This window comes from Carcharodon carcharias, chromosome 1, assembly GCF_017639515.1.
Source record: "Carcharodon carcharias isolate sCarCar2 chromosome 1, sCarCar2.pri, whole genome shotgun sequence".
In the NCBI taxonomy this organism is placed as follows: Eukaryota; Metazoa; Chordata; class Chondrichthyes; order Lamniformes; family Lamnidae; genus Carcharodon; species Carcharodon carcharias.
Window position 1 is genome coordinate 142072909 of NC_054467.1, and position 18854 is coordinate 142091762.

At 42.5% G+C, this 18854-nt stretch overlaps 1 protein-coding gene across 4 annotated transcripts in view; it reads right to left on the reverse strand.

Annotated features, from left to right (window-relative positions):
• Positions 1–18854, reverse strand: part of atp8a1 (ATPase phospholipid transporting 8A1) — a 474917-nt gene that overhangs the window by 340042 nt on the left and 116021 nt on the right. For all 4 annotated transcript variants that reach the window (XM_041186502.1, XM_041186517.1, XM_041186510.1 and 1 more), the window contains one exon: positions 1451–1491. In XM_041186502.1, coding sequence (XP_041042436.1) covers positions 1451–1491 — 41 coding nt within the window. The remainder of the gene's footprint in view (positions 1–1450; positions 1492–18854) is intronic.

The following is an 18854-nucleotide window of genomic DNA, read 5'->3' on the forward strand; positions in this document are numbered from 1 at the left end:
CATAAGCATGTAATTCTTTTAAAAACACATTGCTGTACAACAAATTGGATAAATATACAATCCTTGTTACGATTGTATATGCACATTATTTGGTACTTTTGGAAAGCTTGACAAATCTGAAGATACAGAAATTGCACTTTTCCCTTAATAGATTCTGTTTCTTTAAAGTTCAAGATTTTCCAGCCTTACTGCATACAATGCTAAACCCAATTGTTCCCATAAAGCATTTCTGTAACTTACTAAGGAAAACTGGGTTGAGGATAAATAAGGAAACAAAGTTGCTTTTTTTCCCAAACATGTAAGCACAGATGATCCCGTCCTCCATTTGGAAGATCAGGCCAATTTTATAAGTAGGGGCTCTCTAAAACCATCATCAAAAACACACGATGCGCACTACTAATAAAAAAACTTGCACGTTTATCATGAAATTCTTTGTTCAGTGGCTAAGAAATCTTTTTCTACTACAAATTATCTAGTTGAAATTTTGACCCAATCAAGTATTTCATGACTTTACTTGTTATAATTTACTTTTCAATTACAATAATTTACTTTAGGTTTCACAAAATACATTTTTCATTTGTTTCATTTTGACAATTTACAAAGTGTGGATTATAACTAAAGAACTTTGCATCATAGTATCTAATAGAAACATGATTCTAGCCACAAAAATAATGAAGTACTGATTCTGTTGTCTACTTTCTAATTAGTTGCCTATTCACCAAGATTGCATTTGGATAATTAGACTATCTGTATTTACTAAAAATCATGACAATATGCAGTGTCTTACTGACTCAAGACAATTTTAAAATGTAAAAATATTGCCACCTCGACACAAATTCATTTGTATACAAGTTAACACAATCCATTATACAACTGCAATTATGCCCCATCTTCAATCACCAGTAATATTCTCTTCTACTTTGGTCATCATGCCATCCCCAATCTACTTCTATTATCATTATTAGCTAATGTGATAGTAATTTCATCAGCTAAACAAATTTTGACTAATGTCAATTCATCTGCTTCGTAGAGTTTCTAAAGAAACATCATGAATAGAATGGATGCCGGACATATTCACCCTATGTTTTTCTTTTCTTGTCTCAGCTCACGTAAAATATTTATCTATTTCTATTTCATTCAATGCAAATCAGAAGAGGGCAGATAATGGACTTTTTAAAAAATTCTGTTTGAATAAACTAATCAAAGCAACACATACAAACATAAGCTGGATACATGTTTGAACCAACTCATTAATTTGCTATATGTTGGATATTTTGGCAGGTCTCCAGCAATATTACATGCCATCATTCATTAGCTTAGAATGCATCAAATACTATTGGTAGATAAATGATCAACATGATAGTCCATTCAGAATGCACTGTAGATAAATATGCCCGTCAATTTAATATGGCCTTACTTTCTTTGATCAAGATAAAACAATATTTCATACCTTTTCCCAATGGACAATTTCCCAAGCACGATTTCTCAGCACTATAGATGAAAGAGATTTAAGAGTTAAAAATGTGCATTGACTCGTTGCCAGACTTGAGATAAGTTCAAAACAAAAACAACACAGCTTCTCTATTTATATTGCAAATTCTGACTGCATTCAATAGGTTGAAAAAGTAGGATTGCAATGAACATTGCAAAATATGTGAATTCTGATAGAACAGCTAAGTATATAATAGACTTTCAATATCATTATTAAACTTAGCTTTGTATAGCTCTTTTAATGTGAACTATATATTCATCAAACCCTTCCAAAAAATCTCAACTAATAAAAATGAGAATGCTTGGTGAAAAAAAATCAATTCGTCATATATTGTTATGTATATGATTTATTATATATACATTATACAGTTTTATGGATCACACCTGATGAATCTATGAGTTCTTTGGGAAGGCAATAAACCTTATGAACAGACAGAATGTTGCTTATTTCAGTTTCAGTAAAGGGGTTGATACAACAGCACATTAGGCGATCCACCATATTGGAAGGGATGGCATAGATAAGAGTACTTCTGAACTCGATCAGAAAGAAATCAGTTGAAACAGACAAAAGGTCATTGTATTTGATATGGGATGACAATAGCATGCCACGTTTCCGAGATCAGTGCTGGGACCATTGCAATTTACAACATACATAATTGGCTGGGAAGTAGGTACAGAGAAAAAATTCCCAAGAAAAGACTTTGTAAAATAGGAGGGACTGCAAATAGAAGGAATCTAATTAAATAAAGAAGAACTAAATAGACTGGAGTGCTGAGTTGATAAAGTAATAATGGCAATATGCTTTATGTAGAGGCTGGTGAGTGTATGGAATGGATTGCTAAGGGATGCACAAGGACTGAAATCTGAGAAGTGTTGAATAAGGCACTGAGAGAAATGTTTATAGAAGAGGTAGATGACTGGTATCGTGGGATGCGATTTCCTCGACACTGGGGATGTCCAGATGGACTTTAATAGTCTTTTTCGGTCCTACATATTGGAATGCTGTGAAGGACACCTTGTGAATGGGGTAGTAAAACTGGCGCTCTTTCACCTCAGACATTGGTTCAAATTCAGCCCAGAATGAGTGGATGACAGAGTCCCCTCCTTGATAAGGATTTTATGTAAAATAATGTAAAACCCAATCCAAAACTAGAGAGGCTTTTTTTAAAAAAAGGCTGTGTGTGAACAATACATTCTAATCATGTAGAAGTTGGATCTGCCCCATTCAGTAAATGCATTGTCATTTTTTTTTAAATCAAAACAAACAAACATTGGAAAACTCCAATATTGGTTTCAAATATCTCCATTAGCAGATATCTACCCGGACAACCAAGATTTGAGCAGTCATAAGCCACTCCCATGGAACATGGGTTCACAGAATAAACTGCTTCAAATTCAGAATAATTGACACTAAATTATTAATTTGGTTCACAGACTACATTATAGTTGTGGGAGTTAGAAAAATGTTACACTGATACAATAAAGGATCTTCTTTCAAGGTAGTTGCTGAGCCACGATGGAGAGAGATAATTTTACCCTGTAGCAGACCATTCTATAATTGGCCTGGCAGTTCAAGAAGAATACTGAGTGCCTGTAAAGGAAATAGTTCCATTCTGCGGCACCAAGATCCTTCACCTGGATCGGCACAAATTTCACACACAAAAACAGATAACCCATCACGTAGAACAAACACACTTGAATTGTTACAGTATTTTTACATAAAAGTTTAACTTGTGTTGTAAATTTTAATTATAAATTATCTACATCTTCAGATCCATATGGTTGTCACTTATTTTATCCAGCTGTTAAGCACTTATGTCTCTTTCTGCCAATACACCCTTGTTTCCAGGGATCAGGAAACTTTCTGTTGACAAAAAAAATGACACTTCAGCCTGAATTTTCACTACGGCGGAGACTCCACACTGGAAGTCCCGCCCCCAAACACGGCACACAGCATTTTCGTGAGGGCAGGATTGGGCTTGGGTCGGGATTTGCACATGTATGTTTCACGGAGGCAACCGCCCATATAAGTTCACAGCTGCTTCCACTCAAGTTGGATTTTGGCCTCACAGGTGTCTGAAATGCAACATGTGCAGATTAGAAACAAAAACAGAATTACCTGGAAAAACTCAGCAGGTCTGGCAGCATCGGCGGAGAAGAAAAAGCAGGTCTGAACTTTATGCACTTCTTTGGATAGCCAGGGTACCCCTCTGGAGAGGTACAGGTACCCCTGTGGAATTCGCTATAAACTTGTCTGGAGCAGTTAAGAGTTGGCAAAAACTCAATTCAAACTGTCTTGCTTGAACATCCCAAGCATGTAGGAAGATGGGTCAAAACAAAAAAACTGCGGATGCTGGAAATCCAAAACAAAAACAGAATTACCTGGAAAAACTCAGCAGGTCTGGCAGCATCGGCGGAGAAGAAAAGAGTTGACGTTTCGAGTCCTCATGACCCTTCGACAGAACTTGAGTTCGAGTCCAAGAAAGAGTTGAAATATAAGCTGGTTTAAGGTGTGTGTGTGGGGGGCGGAGAGATAGAGAGGCAGAGGTGGGGAGGGCGGTGTGGTTGTAGGGACAAACAAGCAGTGATAGAAGCAGATCATCAAAAGATGTCAACGACAATAGTACAATAGAACACATAGGTGTTAAAGTTAAAGTTGGTGATATTATCTAAACGAATGTGCTAATTAAGAATGGATGGTAGGGCACTCAAGGTATAGCTCTAGTGGGTTTTTTTTTATAATGGAAATAGGTGGGAAAAGGAAAATCTTTATAATTTATTGGAAAAAAAAGGAAGGGGGAAACAGAAAGGGGGTGGGGATGGGGGAGGGAGCTCACGACCTAAAGTTGTTGAATTCAATATTCAGTCCGGAAGGCTGTAAAGTCCCTAGTCGGAAGATGAGGTGTTGTTCCTCCAGTTTGCGTTGGGCTTCACTGGAACAATGCAGCAAGCCAAGGACAGACATGTGGGCAAGACAGCAGGGTGGAGTGTTAAAATGGCAAGCGACAGGGAGGTTTGGGTCATTCTTGCGGGCAGACCGCAGGTGTTCTGCAAAGCGGTCGCCCAGTTTACGTTTGGTCTCTCCAATGTAGAGGAGACCACATTGGAGAGACCAAACGTAAACTGGGCGACCACTTTGCAGAACACCTGCGGTCTGTCCGCAAGAATGACCCAAACCTCCCTGTCGCTTGCCCTTTTAACACTCCACCCTGCTCTCTTGCCCACATATCTGTCCTTGGCTTGCTGCATTGTTCCAGTGAAGCCCAACGCAAACTGGAGGAACAACACCTCATCTTCCGACTAGGGACTTTACAGCCTTCCGGACTGAATATTGAATTCAACAACTTTAGGTCGTGAGCTCCCTCCCCCATCCCCACCCCCTTTCTGGTTCCCCCTTCCTTTTTTTTTTCCAATAAATTATAAAGATTTTCCTTTTCCCACCTATTTCCATTATAAAAAAAAAACCCACTAGAGCTATACCTTGAGTGCCCTACCATCCATTCTTAATTAGCACATTCGTTTAGATAATATCAGCAAACTTAACTTTAACTTTAACACCTATGTGTTCTATTGTACTATTGTCGTTGACATCTTTTGATAATCTGCTTCTATCACTGCTTGTTTGTCCCTACAACCACACCCCCCCCTCCACCTCTCTGTCTCTCTATCTCTCCGCCCCCCACACACACACCTTAAACCAGCTTATATTTCAACTCTTTCTTGGACTCAAACTCAAGTTCTGTCGAAGTGTCATGAGGACTCGAAACGTCAACTCTTTTCTTCTCCGCCGATGCTGCCAGACCTGCTGAGTTTTTCCAGGTAATTCTGTTTTTGTTTAGGAAGATGGGTCTGCTGGACTTGCAGAGCAGCTTTTTTTTTGCCCCTACTGTGTCATTCACCTAGCTGCCAGGAAGAACTTGAGAAGCATTGCATATTGTGCGATGGAAAATACAAGGTGGGCATGGCACCCTTGCACATAGGCACCATAGAAGCCAGTCGCCATGAGCAGCAGGTGGTCAGTGGGGAGAGGGGTTGTCACAAGTTCGGGGAGGAGAGAAGGAGAGGTAGGACAACCAGGTACTACCCTGTGGGAAGGGTGTACAGATCTAGGACATCATACCTCAATATGGTGGAGAACCAGTGCCAAAGATGACTGAGGCTAATCTGTGAAGTGGTGACAGATATATGTTGCAAAGTCGAGCAATATTTCAAACCACGCTATTGAACCCGATGCCCTACTAGTGGCTGTGAAGGTAACCATTGTTCTCAATTTTTATGCCTCAGGCTCTTTGTCTAGTATATCTCAGTCACCAGCACACAGCTGCATTAAGGCTGTAACTAATGCCCTGTTTGCTCATGTGAAGTGTTGAGGCGGGTGAGGTGGGTGGGGCATTACATTAATTTCCCTGTATATTTGGCATCTCAGGCGCAAAGAGCCATAGCCTTTTTCACAATTAGCAGGCTTCCCTCAGGTGCAGGGTGTTATCAATTGCACCCATGTTGCCATAATGGCTCCAATTCATAATTCGGATACCTTTGTCAACCGAAGTCCTTCCGCTCACTAAATGTACAGGTGGTTTATGGCCACAACATGGTCTTTCATCAAGTGGGTGCAAAGTTCCCTGGTTGGCTGATATGGCTCCTTCATACTGAGGAGTTCCCAACTCCCTCAGTTATTTCAGTCACCTTTGCAGATCAGCGATTGGTTTCCAGTGAACAAGGCCTAATGACCCCTTTAGCCTTTAGGAGCCCTCAAACTTTGGCAGAGCCCAAATACAGCAGCAGCCATGTAGTCGTCAGGAGTACAATCAAGCAGGCCATTGGCAATTTAAAAATGAGCTTCGGGTGTCTCGATTGCTCAGGTGGAACCCTACATTATGCTCCACCAAAAATATCAAGAATATTAGTTTTGTGCTGCATGCTGCACAACATTACATAACAGAGGACCGAGAAACTGATGACGGCAATGCTAGGGGAAAGCTCCAACCTCTGAGGAGGAGGATGAGGATAAGGAAGATGATGAGGAGGAAGCCCATGTCGATTCTGACAATTCCCAAAGAGAGGAGGAAGAGGATGCCGCCAATGGGAGAACAGCTGGGAGACATGGTCAGGTGCCCAGGGCTGACTCTGAACAGGAGGGGCTCATCGCCAGATACGTCCTTGTGCAAAAGCAATTCAAGTAAGTCCCCCTATCTCTCAATTGCCATCATCCAGTTCCTGCTGAACAACTTCCAACAAAAGAACCCTGTACATTGACTCCACAATGACACAGGGGAATGCCCATCCCCCACAAGGATGGAATCAACATCAATGAGTTTGACTAAGTCACACTAAAATGGCTGAAACCCTCAACATCATAAACATAGGCCTCAGCATATTACAAACATATACAGTGAGTTGTCCTTCACAACCTGGCCCCCTTACATAAACGCCATTGCCTGTAAATAAAGCGTCAAAGCCACTACCTTGTCCATAATCAAACCATGCCCACAATGCTGAAAATGACATGACCTAAGAATTTAAAACCTTTGACATGCTAATAGGATTGTGTGTGTCAACAAACATGCATATAAGGCAAACTGCACAGTATGAGCCCACAACTGTGCAACAACAGCTCTTCGATAAACATACACAGCATCCATTCTGGCCAATAGCCCAGTTTCTGAGGTGCGCGCCATTATGCAACATTCCAGGCTTCCATAAACCTCGGCTTCCCTCACAAAGCACATCCTCTATCACCTGGAATGAAAATGTATCTAAAGTTGTAGGGACAGCAGACGAGCAATAGTCCCTGGGGCATACATGGCCTGTCAGGCTGCGATGCTTATACTTAGGCTAATGTGTGACAGTGCAATGCAGGTTAATGTCTTGCACTCATGCTTGAGATGCATCGGCTGCCCAGCATCTGTTCATGTAGTCTGATCACTGAGCCTCTCAAAGTCTAGTGTGGATAGACAATGAAAGATGCCAAGTGCATCTCAGTGCTGGAACCTTTGAACACTGGATTCTTATGTAGTAGACCAAAGAAGAAAGAAGCCCTCTAAAGCCTCAAAAATATGTTCATACCCTTGATCCTGATAACTTCACCTTGAGATGGAACTCAGTGTGTTGCCTTTATTGTCACTGGTAAGAATGCCCTTCGTAATGTTACTATTCTTTTTGAGCTCGCTAATGTACAAATACATGCCAAGTCATTTCCAAATTTGTAAATATATTCAAAAAGTGCTCAGTTGTGATATATGCCAATGTGAAAATTCTAACCATGGTGAACCTGTTATTGCTCTCAGCAAGGCGGTGCCCTGCGCTCACACACACTCCAATGAAGTGCCGCAGTTAAGGGCTCTGGTGGAGGGGCTGAGGAGATGGAAGGTGACGAGAGTGCCGAGCAGCTCCCAGAACCTTCACTGTCCTCAGTTGCTTCTACAGCCTGGGTTGGTCTTCAGATGGAGTTGATGGGGCAGGCTGCTGGTGTGCAGCATTCATCCATTCCAGCAACCACTGTGCCAATGGTGCAGCCATCCTGTAGAGTACACAGCCCCTCCTGTATTCTGTGGATGTCAGTGCTCATGCTTTGAGTGGACTGATCCAGGCTACTGAGGGAGGCTTGCAGTCTTTCCTAGCTGAGACATTGCTCTTGCATCCACTCTGAGTGTTGCTGCAGGTGTCTTTCCATGAGATTGACCAATCTCTCACGGTCAGAGCTCAAGCAGTTGAGTTCCCGGGACAATGTGGAGTTCATGATGCTGATAGCCTCTTCCCTTCACAGTCCTATAGCTCCTACTGTCTCAGGCAACTCCGCCAGATGTCCATACATCTGCTGCTGATTATCCAAATATTGTGCCCCAAACAATGACACCTGAGGCTCCACATTCCTGCCCACTGGAGCATTTTCATGACTTTCTTCCCTCCTTTGAGGGGGACTGTGCATAGATTTCTCTGATATCTCCTCCTGCACTCTAGATGGACCCATCCCTTCCCGTGTCTCCTCTGTGTGACAATCTATCAATAAAAATGAAAGGCGAAACGGGTTGAGCCATTCAGATTACATGCTCTCATTGACTTTTGTGCACTCATATCCACTAACCATTTTCACCATATCATCAACTGTTAAGATGTGGTTGAGAAAATGGTTCTGCACAAATGCATGATGCCATGTATGTTGCAGCTGTGACTCCAAGGTAGCACATGCTCCATGACCACTGACAGTCCTACTGGCTTACTCCCTCATAGTCATACTGTTATGCGGTGATAGTATGGAGATGTGAGGGCCCTGTTCACGGCTCAACTGTGTAGGCACATTCTGATAGATGAGATGGCAAGAGGGCAAGTGGATGGGATAATGAGATAGGATAATACTGTTTATCATTCATACACCTAGTCTTGGCAGCTAACTATATGACTGCAGAATATCTGTGTCAGGCAGCAGCGGCAAGATAATGCCCTCTCCATGGCTGTATCTTCTGAATCCACTCCATGCTTTGAGTGTTTCAGTACAGTACACTGTGAATAGGCAGCAACAAGGACAATTTTTTCCTAAGGAAAGCCCATGATGGGAAAAGCTAGGTCTACTTTTTCGGTTTTCCTCTTTGCTCCATCCAATAGAGAAGATACCCCAAGTGACATCACTCAGATCTGGAACTGAGCAAACAGGAGCTGAACCTATATCTGTCATTCTCAATGCTACTGAGTATTTGTGCACTTGGCTGCCAAATAGTTTGCAAAATAAATCTGCACCACATAAAAGGAAAAAAATGCTGTTTCACCATTCATTTCATTAAAAAAATACAGTTATCAGGTCATAACCATGCAAAAAGCTAAGTAGTATTTTCAATTGTTACCTCCTTTTGTTACCAAATACTACTTCACCCTCCCTTTTATGAAGGTACTGACTTCTCACTCAAGTACCTCCCAATATTGCTTTCAAGTGGCCATTCGTCACACACAAGCTTGATAGAACTGAGGCTCATCCCCTTAGTGACCAAGCTCCATCTGGCTCTTGTCCAATATTTACCCATGTTCATTTTCAACAAGGGTCACAGGACTATAGTTAGGGGAGGAAGCTGATTCTCACTTCCCTTACCAAAAATTGCAGTGGGCAACTGCTGCCCCTTCCTAAACTTTTCCACACCTCTTCACTCCATCTTTCATCCTCTCTCAATATCCAACTTTTCAACCGAGTCCATCAGACTGATCAGGGGGCCTTGGAAGCATTGGGGGATAGAGACAGCAACCTGGAGGGCAGAAGCGAGACCTGGTGCTGTTCTCTTCGCATACTTGAAGGACAAGATCACCCCTACGTCAGTGACCATCTGGACCCTGCTGGGCGGTGACCTTCAACATTAACAACAACTTCAAGAACTAACGGCTAAGGGAATAAACCCGACGATATCTGGAGTGGAGTTCCATTAGGTGGGTTTTCCCTGGGGTTAGCACTTTCCGGAACCACCTGAAACTGACTAGGCCGCAGGTGTATAGGTTTTCATCATTCCTCTGGATACCAGCCTATAAAGAGGAGGGATCAGGGGGTGGGGGGGGCTGGGTGCAGAGGCTAGGCAAGTCTGCACCTCCTAGAACCATGCCTTGGGTACACAGCAAACCAAGAAAGCTGACCTTTCAGTTCGGAAGCTGGATTGTGAGGGCTGTTTGCCCTGGAATGAACAATGACCCATGATTCACAACAAGTGTATGCACGATGGCTCTGCTTGACTGTGAGCTACACAAGCTTGGAGTTGACATTGGCGCTCGAGAAGAAACTAGATGAGCCGACACCGGCCCTATTCAGAGACTAACTACTGGCACAGAAAGTGAAGACCACCATGGGCACGATGCAGGCTTCACTGTGAACAACCAGCTGACAGTAAATTGAGCCACCAGTAGCAACTCCTAATCTCCTTGCAGCTATCATCTGATGGAGGCAGTCAACATGCCTCCTACCCACCAATACTGTATCCCAGCATCGCATACAAAAAACACTTCTATGACTCCCAAGGTGAAATTCTGAGAAACGTTCCAAATGGTGAGATGCTGAGTGGCTTCAATGCACGTGCTGGAGCAGACATGATTCATGGCTGAGCTGCCTCAGTCATCATGGTGTGGGCAAGAACAACAATAATGGACCATGTCTTCTTAAGCTTTGTGCCCTGACTGAACTCTGTGTCACTAACACCAACTTTCAGGGCAGACATCACCACAAAGTATCATGCAGACACCCAAGGTCTGGACATTGACACCAATTAGACCTGGTCATCCATGAGAAGGCGCAATCTGCTCAATGTTCTCCAAACCCACAGCTAGCACAGCACGGATTGCGACACCAACCATTTTCTTGTCAGCAGCAGGGTGAAGGTGTACCCCTGAAAGTTTCACAGTTCCAAACACAATGGCCTGCCGGATCAGTGCACATCAACAACCCTTGTACAAGTAATGATGCCAAATGCCAACACTTCACACGATTACTAGAACGATACCAACCAAAGATTTACGAGGAAGTGATGCTGATATCAATGAAGCTTGGCAGTCACTAAGCTCAATCATCTATGAAGCAGCAGAAGCATCATTTGGTAAAGTGGAACCCACTATAAGGGCAGTTTTGAGACCTACTCAGCTAAGATGATACCCGGAAGTGATACAAAAAACAAAGCCTACATGATGCACAACATAAACCCAACAGCTAAAACACTGCACAACTTAAAAGTAGCCAAGACAGCCATGCAAAAGACAAGGAGATACTGTGCAAACACTGGATCAATTTATGTCAAGAAATCCAAACTACCTGTGACAAATGTAGAGAGAGATCAAGAGAGCATTTGGTTCAGCCATAACCAAAGTTGCTACCCTGAAGTCAACAGATGGTGAAGTGCTCACCAATAGAAGTAAACAGAAGTCCTGCTGGGCTGAACACTACTGTGAAGTCATGTGGGTTAGATATCTCCTAGGCTGCTCTTGTGCAGCTTCCTGTCACAAATGAGTTAGATGAAGAACTCTTATTACTGAAGCTCAAGAAGGTTACAGACCACCTGGTGAACAGAAGGGCATCTGGCAAGGATGGAACCTTAGTCAAACTGCTGAAGTAATCTCCCAAGAATCCTTAGATTCTGGAAAAATCCCACAGGATAGGCAAATGGCCAATACAACACCCTTATTCAAAAAGGGAGGGAGACAAAAAACAGGTAACTATAGGCTAGTTAGCTTAACATCTGTCACTGGGAAAATATTGGAGTCTATTATAAAGGATGTAATAGCAAATCATTTAGAAATCAAGCAGAGTCAGCATGGCTTCAAGAAGGGGAAATCATGCCTAGCAAATTTATTAGAATTCTTTGAGGAGGTAACAAGCAGGGTAGATAAAGCGGAACCAGTAGATGTAATATATTTGGATTTCCAAAAGGCGTTCGATAAGGTACCACACATAAGGCTACTTAATAAGATAAGAGCCCATGGTGATGGGGGTAGTACATTAGATGGATAGAGGATTGGCTAACTAATAGAAGACAGTGAGTTGGGATAAGGGAGGCATTTTCGCGATGGCAGCCTGTAACTAGTGAAGTGCCACAGAAATTAGTGATGGGGCCTCAATTATTTACAATATAAATTAATGACTTAGATGAGGGAAGTGAATATACTATCACCAAGTTGGTAGATGACAAAAATAGGTGGGAAGGCAAGTGGTGAGGATGACACAAGGAGTCTACAGAAGGATATAGACTGGTTAAGTGAGTGGGCAAAAACTTGGCAGATGGAATATAATGTGGGAAAATGTGAAGTTATGCACTTTGGCAGGAAGAATAGAGGAACTGAACATTATTTAAATGGAGAAAGACTGCAGAAGGCTGCAGCACATAGGCATTTGCGAGTCTTTGTGTATGAATCCCAAAAAGCTAACATACGAGTTCCACAGGTAATAGGGAAGGCAAGTGGAATATTGGCCTTTATTTCAAAGGGAATAGAGTATAAAAATAGAGAAATCTTGCTAACACTATACAAGGCACTAGTTAGACCACACCTAGAATACTGTGAACAATTTTGGTCTCCTTATCTGAGGAAAGATATACTAGCATTGGAGGCAGTCCAGAGATGATTCAATAGCTTGATCCCGGTATGGAGGGATTTTTTTTATGAAGAGAGGTTGAGTAGGTTGGGCCTGTACTCATTGGAATTTAGAAGAATGAGAGGTGACCTTATTGAAACATAAGGTTACTAGGAGGCTTGACAGGGTAGGTGCTGAGCGGCGGTTTCCCTGTGTGGGAGAGTCTAGGATCAGAGGGCATAATCTTAGAGTAAGGGGCTCATTTAAAACAGAGATGAGGAGGAATTTCAGCTCTCAGAGGGTAGTCAATCTGTGGAATTCTTTACCACAGGGAGCTACAGAGACTGGGTCGCTAAGTATATTCAAGGCTGAGATAGACAGATTTTGAATCAGTAAGGGAATCAAGTGTTATAGGGGAAAGGCAGGAAAGTGGAATTGAGGGTTATCAGATCAGCCATGATCTCACTGAATTGCGGAGCAGACTTGATGGGCCGAATGGCCTACTTCTGCTCTTATGTCATATGGTAAAGTTCCATCTATTGCCACACTTTTATGGCCTCCTTTTCGGCTGGAAAGTAGATTCCATTCCACAGGAGATGCGTGATGCCAAAATCATCACGCTACAAAAACAAAGACAACAGAGTAGACTGCAACCATTAAAGGGTCATCTCATTCTTAAACATCACGGGGAAGGCTTTTGCTAAGGTCATACATAAAAGACCTCCATCTACTTGCAGACCAAGTGTACCCAGAAGAACAGTGTGGTTTCTGTACCAGCAGATCTAATGTGGATCTTCTCTATATGCCAGCTACAAGTGTAGGGAACCTTTACCTTTCTTTCGGAGATCCCAGTAAGGCATTTGACACTGTCAGCAGAGCACAAGCTCTACAAAAGCTCCCCAGTCTCATCTGCTTCTTCCATGAGAATGTGCATCACACCGTACAGTGTGATGGCTCCACTTCCGACAGTTTCGGAGTGAAGAGTGGAGTGAAACTGGGCTGTGTCCTAACCCCCACTCTGTTTGGTATCTTCCTCTCTGTGCTCCTGACCTTCATCTTCGCTGCAGATATGGAAGGAGTCTACTTGCACACTAGCTTAGCCAGGAAGCTCCACAATCTGTCCAGACTGAAAGCGAAGACAAAATCACAATGCGTCCTCATCAGAGAATTCCTCTATGCTGATCCTGCTGCACTAGTCATCCACATGGAAACTGAGCTACAAACACTCATGAACTATCTCTCCCAGGTCTGTAGTTCTCCTGAACTCTAAGCTTCAAGAAAACTGTGGACATGGGACAAGGTGTTGCATCTCTGCCCCTGATGACACTAAACATCCCCCCCCCACTGGAAGCGGTGAGCAAATTCTGCTACCTTGGGTCCACTATCTCAGACAATCTGTCCTTAACACAGAACTTGATACATGCATAGAGAAATGACCACCACCTTTGGCCGACTCACGAAATGTGTGTGGGAAAACACCAAGTTAATCCTTAGGATCAAGCTGATGGTTTATACGGCCTGTGTTCTCAGCACCTTGCTGTATGGCGTGAAACATGGGTGACTTACAGCTACTAGGAAAATCTCAATAATTTCCACCTTCGCCGTCAGTGGTGCGTTTTGGGCATATCCTGGCAGGACAAAATCACAAATGTGGCAGTCCTCTCAAAGGGAAAGTTCCTGAATGTGCTGGGACTAATCAAACACAGCCTGGATCAGTGAAAAGGGCATGGAACACTGGACTTAGGAGCAGGAGTAGGCCATTCGGGCTTTTGAGCCTGCTCTGCCGTTCCATAACATTCATATCTGTTCCCTATAATTCTTGACTCCCTTATCAAAAATCTTTCTAACTCAGCCTTGAGTAAATTCAATGACCCAACCTTCACTGCTTCCTGTGTAAGTGATTTCCACTTACCAATGACTTTCGGAGAGAAAAAAAATTCTTCATTTCAGTCTTAAAAGGGAAATCTTTTATTCTTAAAATGTGGCCCCTAGTTCTAGTCTCCCCCACGAGAGGAAACATTGTTCCAGTATCCATTATATCAAGTCCCTTCAGAGTCTTGTATGCTTCAATAAGATCGCTTCTTATTCTTCTAAACTCCAATGGATATAGGCCCAACCTATTCAACCTTTCTTCACAAGGTAAGCCTTTCATCCCAGGAATGAGTTGTGTGAACTTTCTCCGAACTGCTTCTAACAAAATTATATCCTTTTTCAAATAAGGAGACCAAAACTGTACACAGTACTCCATATATGGTCTCACCAAGGCCCAGTACAGTTGCAGTGAAATGTCCCTATTTTTATATTCCATTCCCTGGCACTAAATGCCAACATTCCATTTGCCTTCCTAATCACTTGCCAGAGCCAGGCGACCAGTGTTAGGCCCAAGGCTTCAATTCAAAGATACTTAAGAAGCATGGCATGAGGGCCCTTTACCTTGGGAATCACTAGCTGGTGAAAGAGGAAAATGGCGACACCTCTTGTCGGCTGACATGCACTATCACGAAGACTAGTGATTACTGCAGCTTGACAATAGGCACCAATGCCAAAAATAACAACCCACGACATCATAATATAAAAGCAAAATACTGCAGATACTGGAAATCTGAAACAAAAACAAAAAATACTGGAAAAACTCAGCAGATCTGTCAGCATCCATGGAGAGAAAGACGGAGTCAACGTTTCAAGTCCGTATGACTCTTCTTTAGAACTAAAAAGGCACAGACACAAAAACCCACATCATCATTTGGCTGATTCATGTGAGGCACTTGTGGCAGAGCCTGCATCTCAAGGATTAGCCTTCTCAGCCATCAGCAAAGGTGCACCAAGTGAAGACACAGCACCTAAATGGATTATTTGCAGCGTGTCTACAATTTCTCATAGATGAAAGGATGCAAACACAACCAAGCCTTAGCTTAACTATTATTCTGCCTTCCTGACTCAGTATCTATATTTATTACCCTCATAAAATGCTAATACCACGTTTTGATCTCAATAAAAAATTGGATGATAAATCAAAGAAGCAGTAACCAGTTTATCTAACAGCCTACTAAAGTAAAAAAACTATTGGGTAAAGTTTGGTTTGTAAGAGATTCTAAAATACTGCTAATCCTCTAATAAGCTTGTGTGTTTCTCCTGTCCTTGTTGACTTTATTTAATTTAAATGGTACTTTGCACCAATTAAGGTGAACAATGACAGTATTAGAACGGAATGTTTTTCAATAGTTTTGCATTCAGGATCTAAGATCAAGCACTCCCAGTTCAGGGACAGCGTGGGTGGATGAACGAACTTCAAAAGCACCTACCACAGTGTCCAACTATAAATTAATCCTAGCCCGTGGGGGCCATTCCCTTCTACACCTATGTGAATATTCTATTCCTTGCATCAGCTAATTTTATACTGTTTTAAGAATATCAACTGGTACTAATTAGATACAAATTGTGAGCAATTCTGCACTGTAGAGCCAAGATGAATATCTGCAAACTTGTGTACCAAAAAGGCCCGTTACTAACAGCGAAGAGAAAGGCAACTAAGGACTGGATTGGAATACAGGTTTATGCTGTGCCAGCCAAGGGCCTTTTTAGTTTTCATTTAAACAGATGTGATCACTGATGCAAGGACATTGCGATTACACACTCCCAACGGTTTACAAAATTGATAAATTGTCTTGCAAAACAATGGTGCAATGTTACAAAATTACAATAGCCTTTAACAGACACCACTGTTGTACCCTTGGATTAACAACTGTCGTGTTACATTAATTCAAACTCTCACAAGCTGCCTATTAATGGTCTGAAGCAAATTTCACAACACTTCTTGCTAATTATCTGCAGAAATAGCAAAGGGTATTGAACCTAGTAAAGTTTCAAAAATATTTTATTTGAGGGGAAAAAAATACTAATTCAGGCAATATTGAGTTAGCTAATCCTAGCTAAAGTAGCTGTACTACAATTGGTTTTAGCATCAGAGGTTGAAGGAAAAAAATCAAACATAAAAAATGAGAAAATCCCCCAAGTTCCCATATTAATAGCTGTCCAATGATCACTGCTGGAAATATGCAGAGGAATTGTTGAAATGTAGGGAGATCAAGGTCCATCTAGTTTACCTTCTACCATCTTGGTAATTGCATGATACAATAATAATGGCATTGCTGACTAATCATAGCAATTGATCTATATCAAATAGCCTAAACAGACCCAGACATGACATGAGGAAAACCCTATAGGTCCATAGGTTACCACTGAAACAAATTCTTATAGGACTGGACAGGGTAAGTGTTGAGAGTTTCCCTGACTGGAAAATCTAGGACAAGGGATCATAGTCTCAGGATAAGTGGGCAGCCATTTATAATTAAGCAGAGAAGAAATTTCTTCCCTCAATGAATCATTGGAATTCTCTACCCCAGAGAGCTGTGGATGTTCAGTCAACGAGTATATTCAACAGAGAGATCAACTGACTTTTGAACACGAAAGTGGAATTGAGGAAGATAATCAGTAAAGGTTCTACTGAATGGGAGCTCAGCTTAAAAGAGGTGTATGGCCCACTCCTTACTCCTGCTCCTGTTTAAGTTATCTTATGTCACCTGTTCCTCCGAAGTGTGCTTACATTTATGCCATGTCTCAAATTACACAGATTTTGTGGATTTTTTTCTGAAAAAGTGCTATCTCATTTGCATCGGAGTGTCTCAACATTACCATTGCCCTGAAGAATATGTTCCATAACATTTGCTCATCAAAATGTTTCTGTATATTAGTTTCTTCTTTATTCTTTCATTGGATGTGGGCAGCGCTGGCAAGGCCAGGCATTTGTTGCCCATCCCTAATTGAACTTGTGAAGGTGGTGGTGAGCTGCCTTCTTGAACTGCTGCAGTCCATGTTGTGTAGGTACACCCACAGTGCTGTTAGAGAGTTCGTTCCAGGATTTTGATCCCACGACAGTAAAGGAACACTGATATAGTCCCAAGGCAGGATGGTGTGGGGTTTGGAGGGGAGCTTGCAGGTCTTCCAATGCGTCTGCTGCACTTGTCCTTTGTGGTAGAGGTCAGGATTTTGGAAGATGTTGTCAAAGGAGCCTTGGTGAGTTGCTCAGGTGCATCTTGTATATAATACCCACTGCTGCCACTGTGCATCAGCGGTTGACAGAATCAATGCTTAAGTTGGTGGATGGGCTGCTGATTGAGCGGGCTGCTTTGTCCTGATGGTGTCAAGCTTCTCCAGTGTTGTTGGAGCCACACTCATCCAGGCAAATGGAGATTATTCCCTCACACTGCTGACTTGTGTCCTGTAGATGGCAGAAAGGCTTTCGGGGGGGGGGGGGGTCACTAAGTGCAGAATTCCCAGACTCTGACAGCTACATTATTTATATGGATGATTCAGTTCAGTTCCTGGTCAATGGTAACCCCCAGGATGTTGATAGTGGAGGATTCAGTGATAGTAATGCCATTGAAGATCATGGCAGAGTTGGTTAGATTCTCTCTTGCTGGAGGTGGTCATTGCCTGGCACTTGAGTATTGCAAATGTTACTTGCCATTTATCAGCCAAAACCAGCAGAAGAGCTGCTGCATATTGGCACAGACTGTTTTAGTGTCTGAATAATTGCAAACAGTACTGAGCATTGTTCAATTATCAGCGAACATGCCCCCTTCTTACCTTATGATGGAGGGAAGGTCATTGATGAAATGGCTGAAGATTGTTCAGCCTAGGAGCAGCTGAAGATTGTTCGCCTAGGAAACTACCCTAAGGAACAGGATGATTGGCCTCCAACAACCACAACCATCTTCCTTCGTGCTAGGTATGACTCCAACAGTGGAGAGTTTTCCCTTAATTTGCATTGAATTCAATTTTTCCAGGGCTCCTTGATGCAGCACTCAGTCAAATGCTGCCTTGATTTCAAGAGCAGTCACTCTCACCTTACCTCGAGTTCAGCTCTTTTATCCATGTTAGGACTAAGGATGTAATGAGCTCTGAAGCTGAGTGACCCTGGTGGAGCCCAAACTGAGCATCACTGAGCAAGCTAGTGCTGAGTCAGTGCTGCTTGACTGCACTGTTGGGGACACCTTTCATCACTTTGCTGATGATCACGAGTAGATTGACGGAGCAATAATTGGCTGGGTTGAATTTATCCTGCTTTTTTTGTACAGGATAAACCCGGGCAATTTTCCACATTGCCAGGCAAATGCCAGTGTTGTAGATGGACTGGAACAGCTTGACTAAGGGTGTGACAAGTTCTGGAGCAGAAGTCTTCGGTACTATTGCTGGAATGTTATCGGGGTCCATAGCCTTTTCTGTTTCTGGCGCCTTCAGTTGTTTCTTGATATCTCATGGAGTGAATCAAATTGGC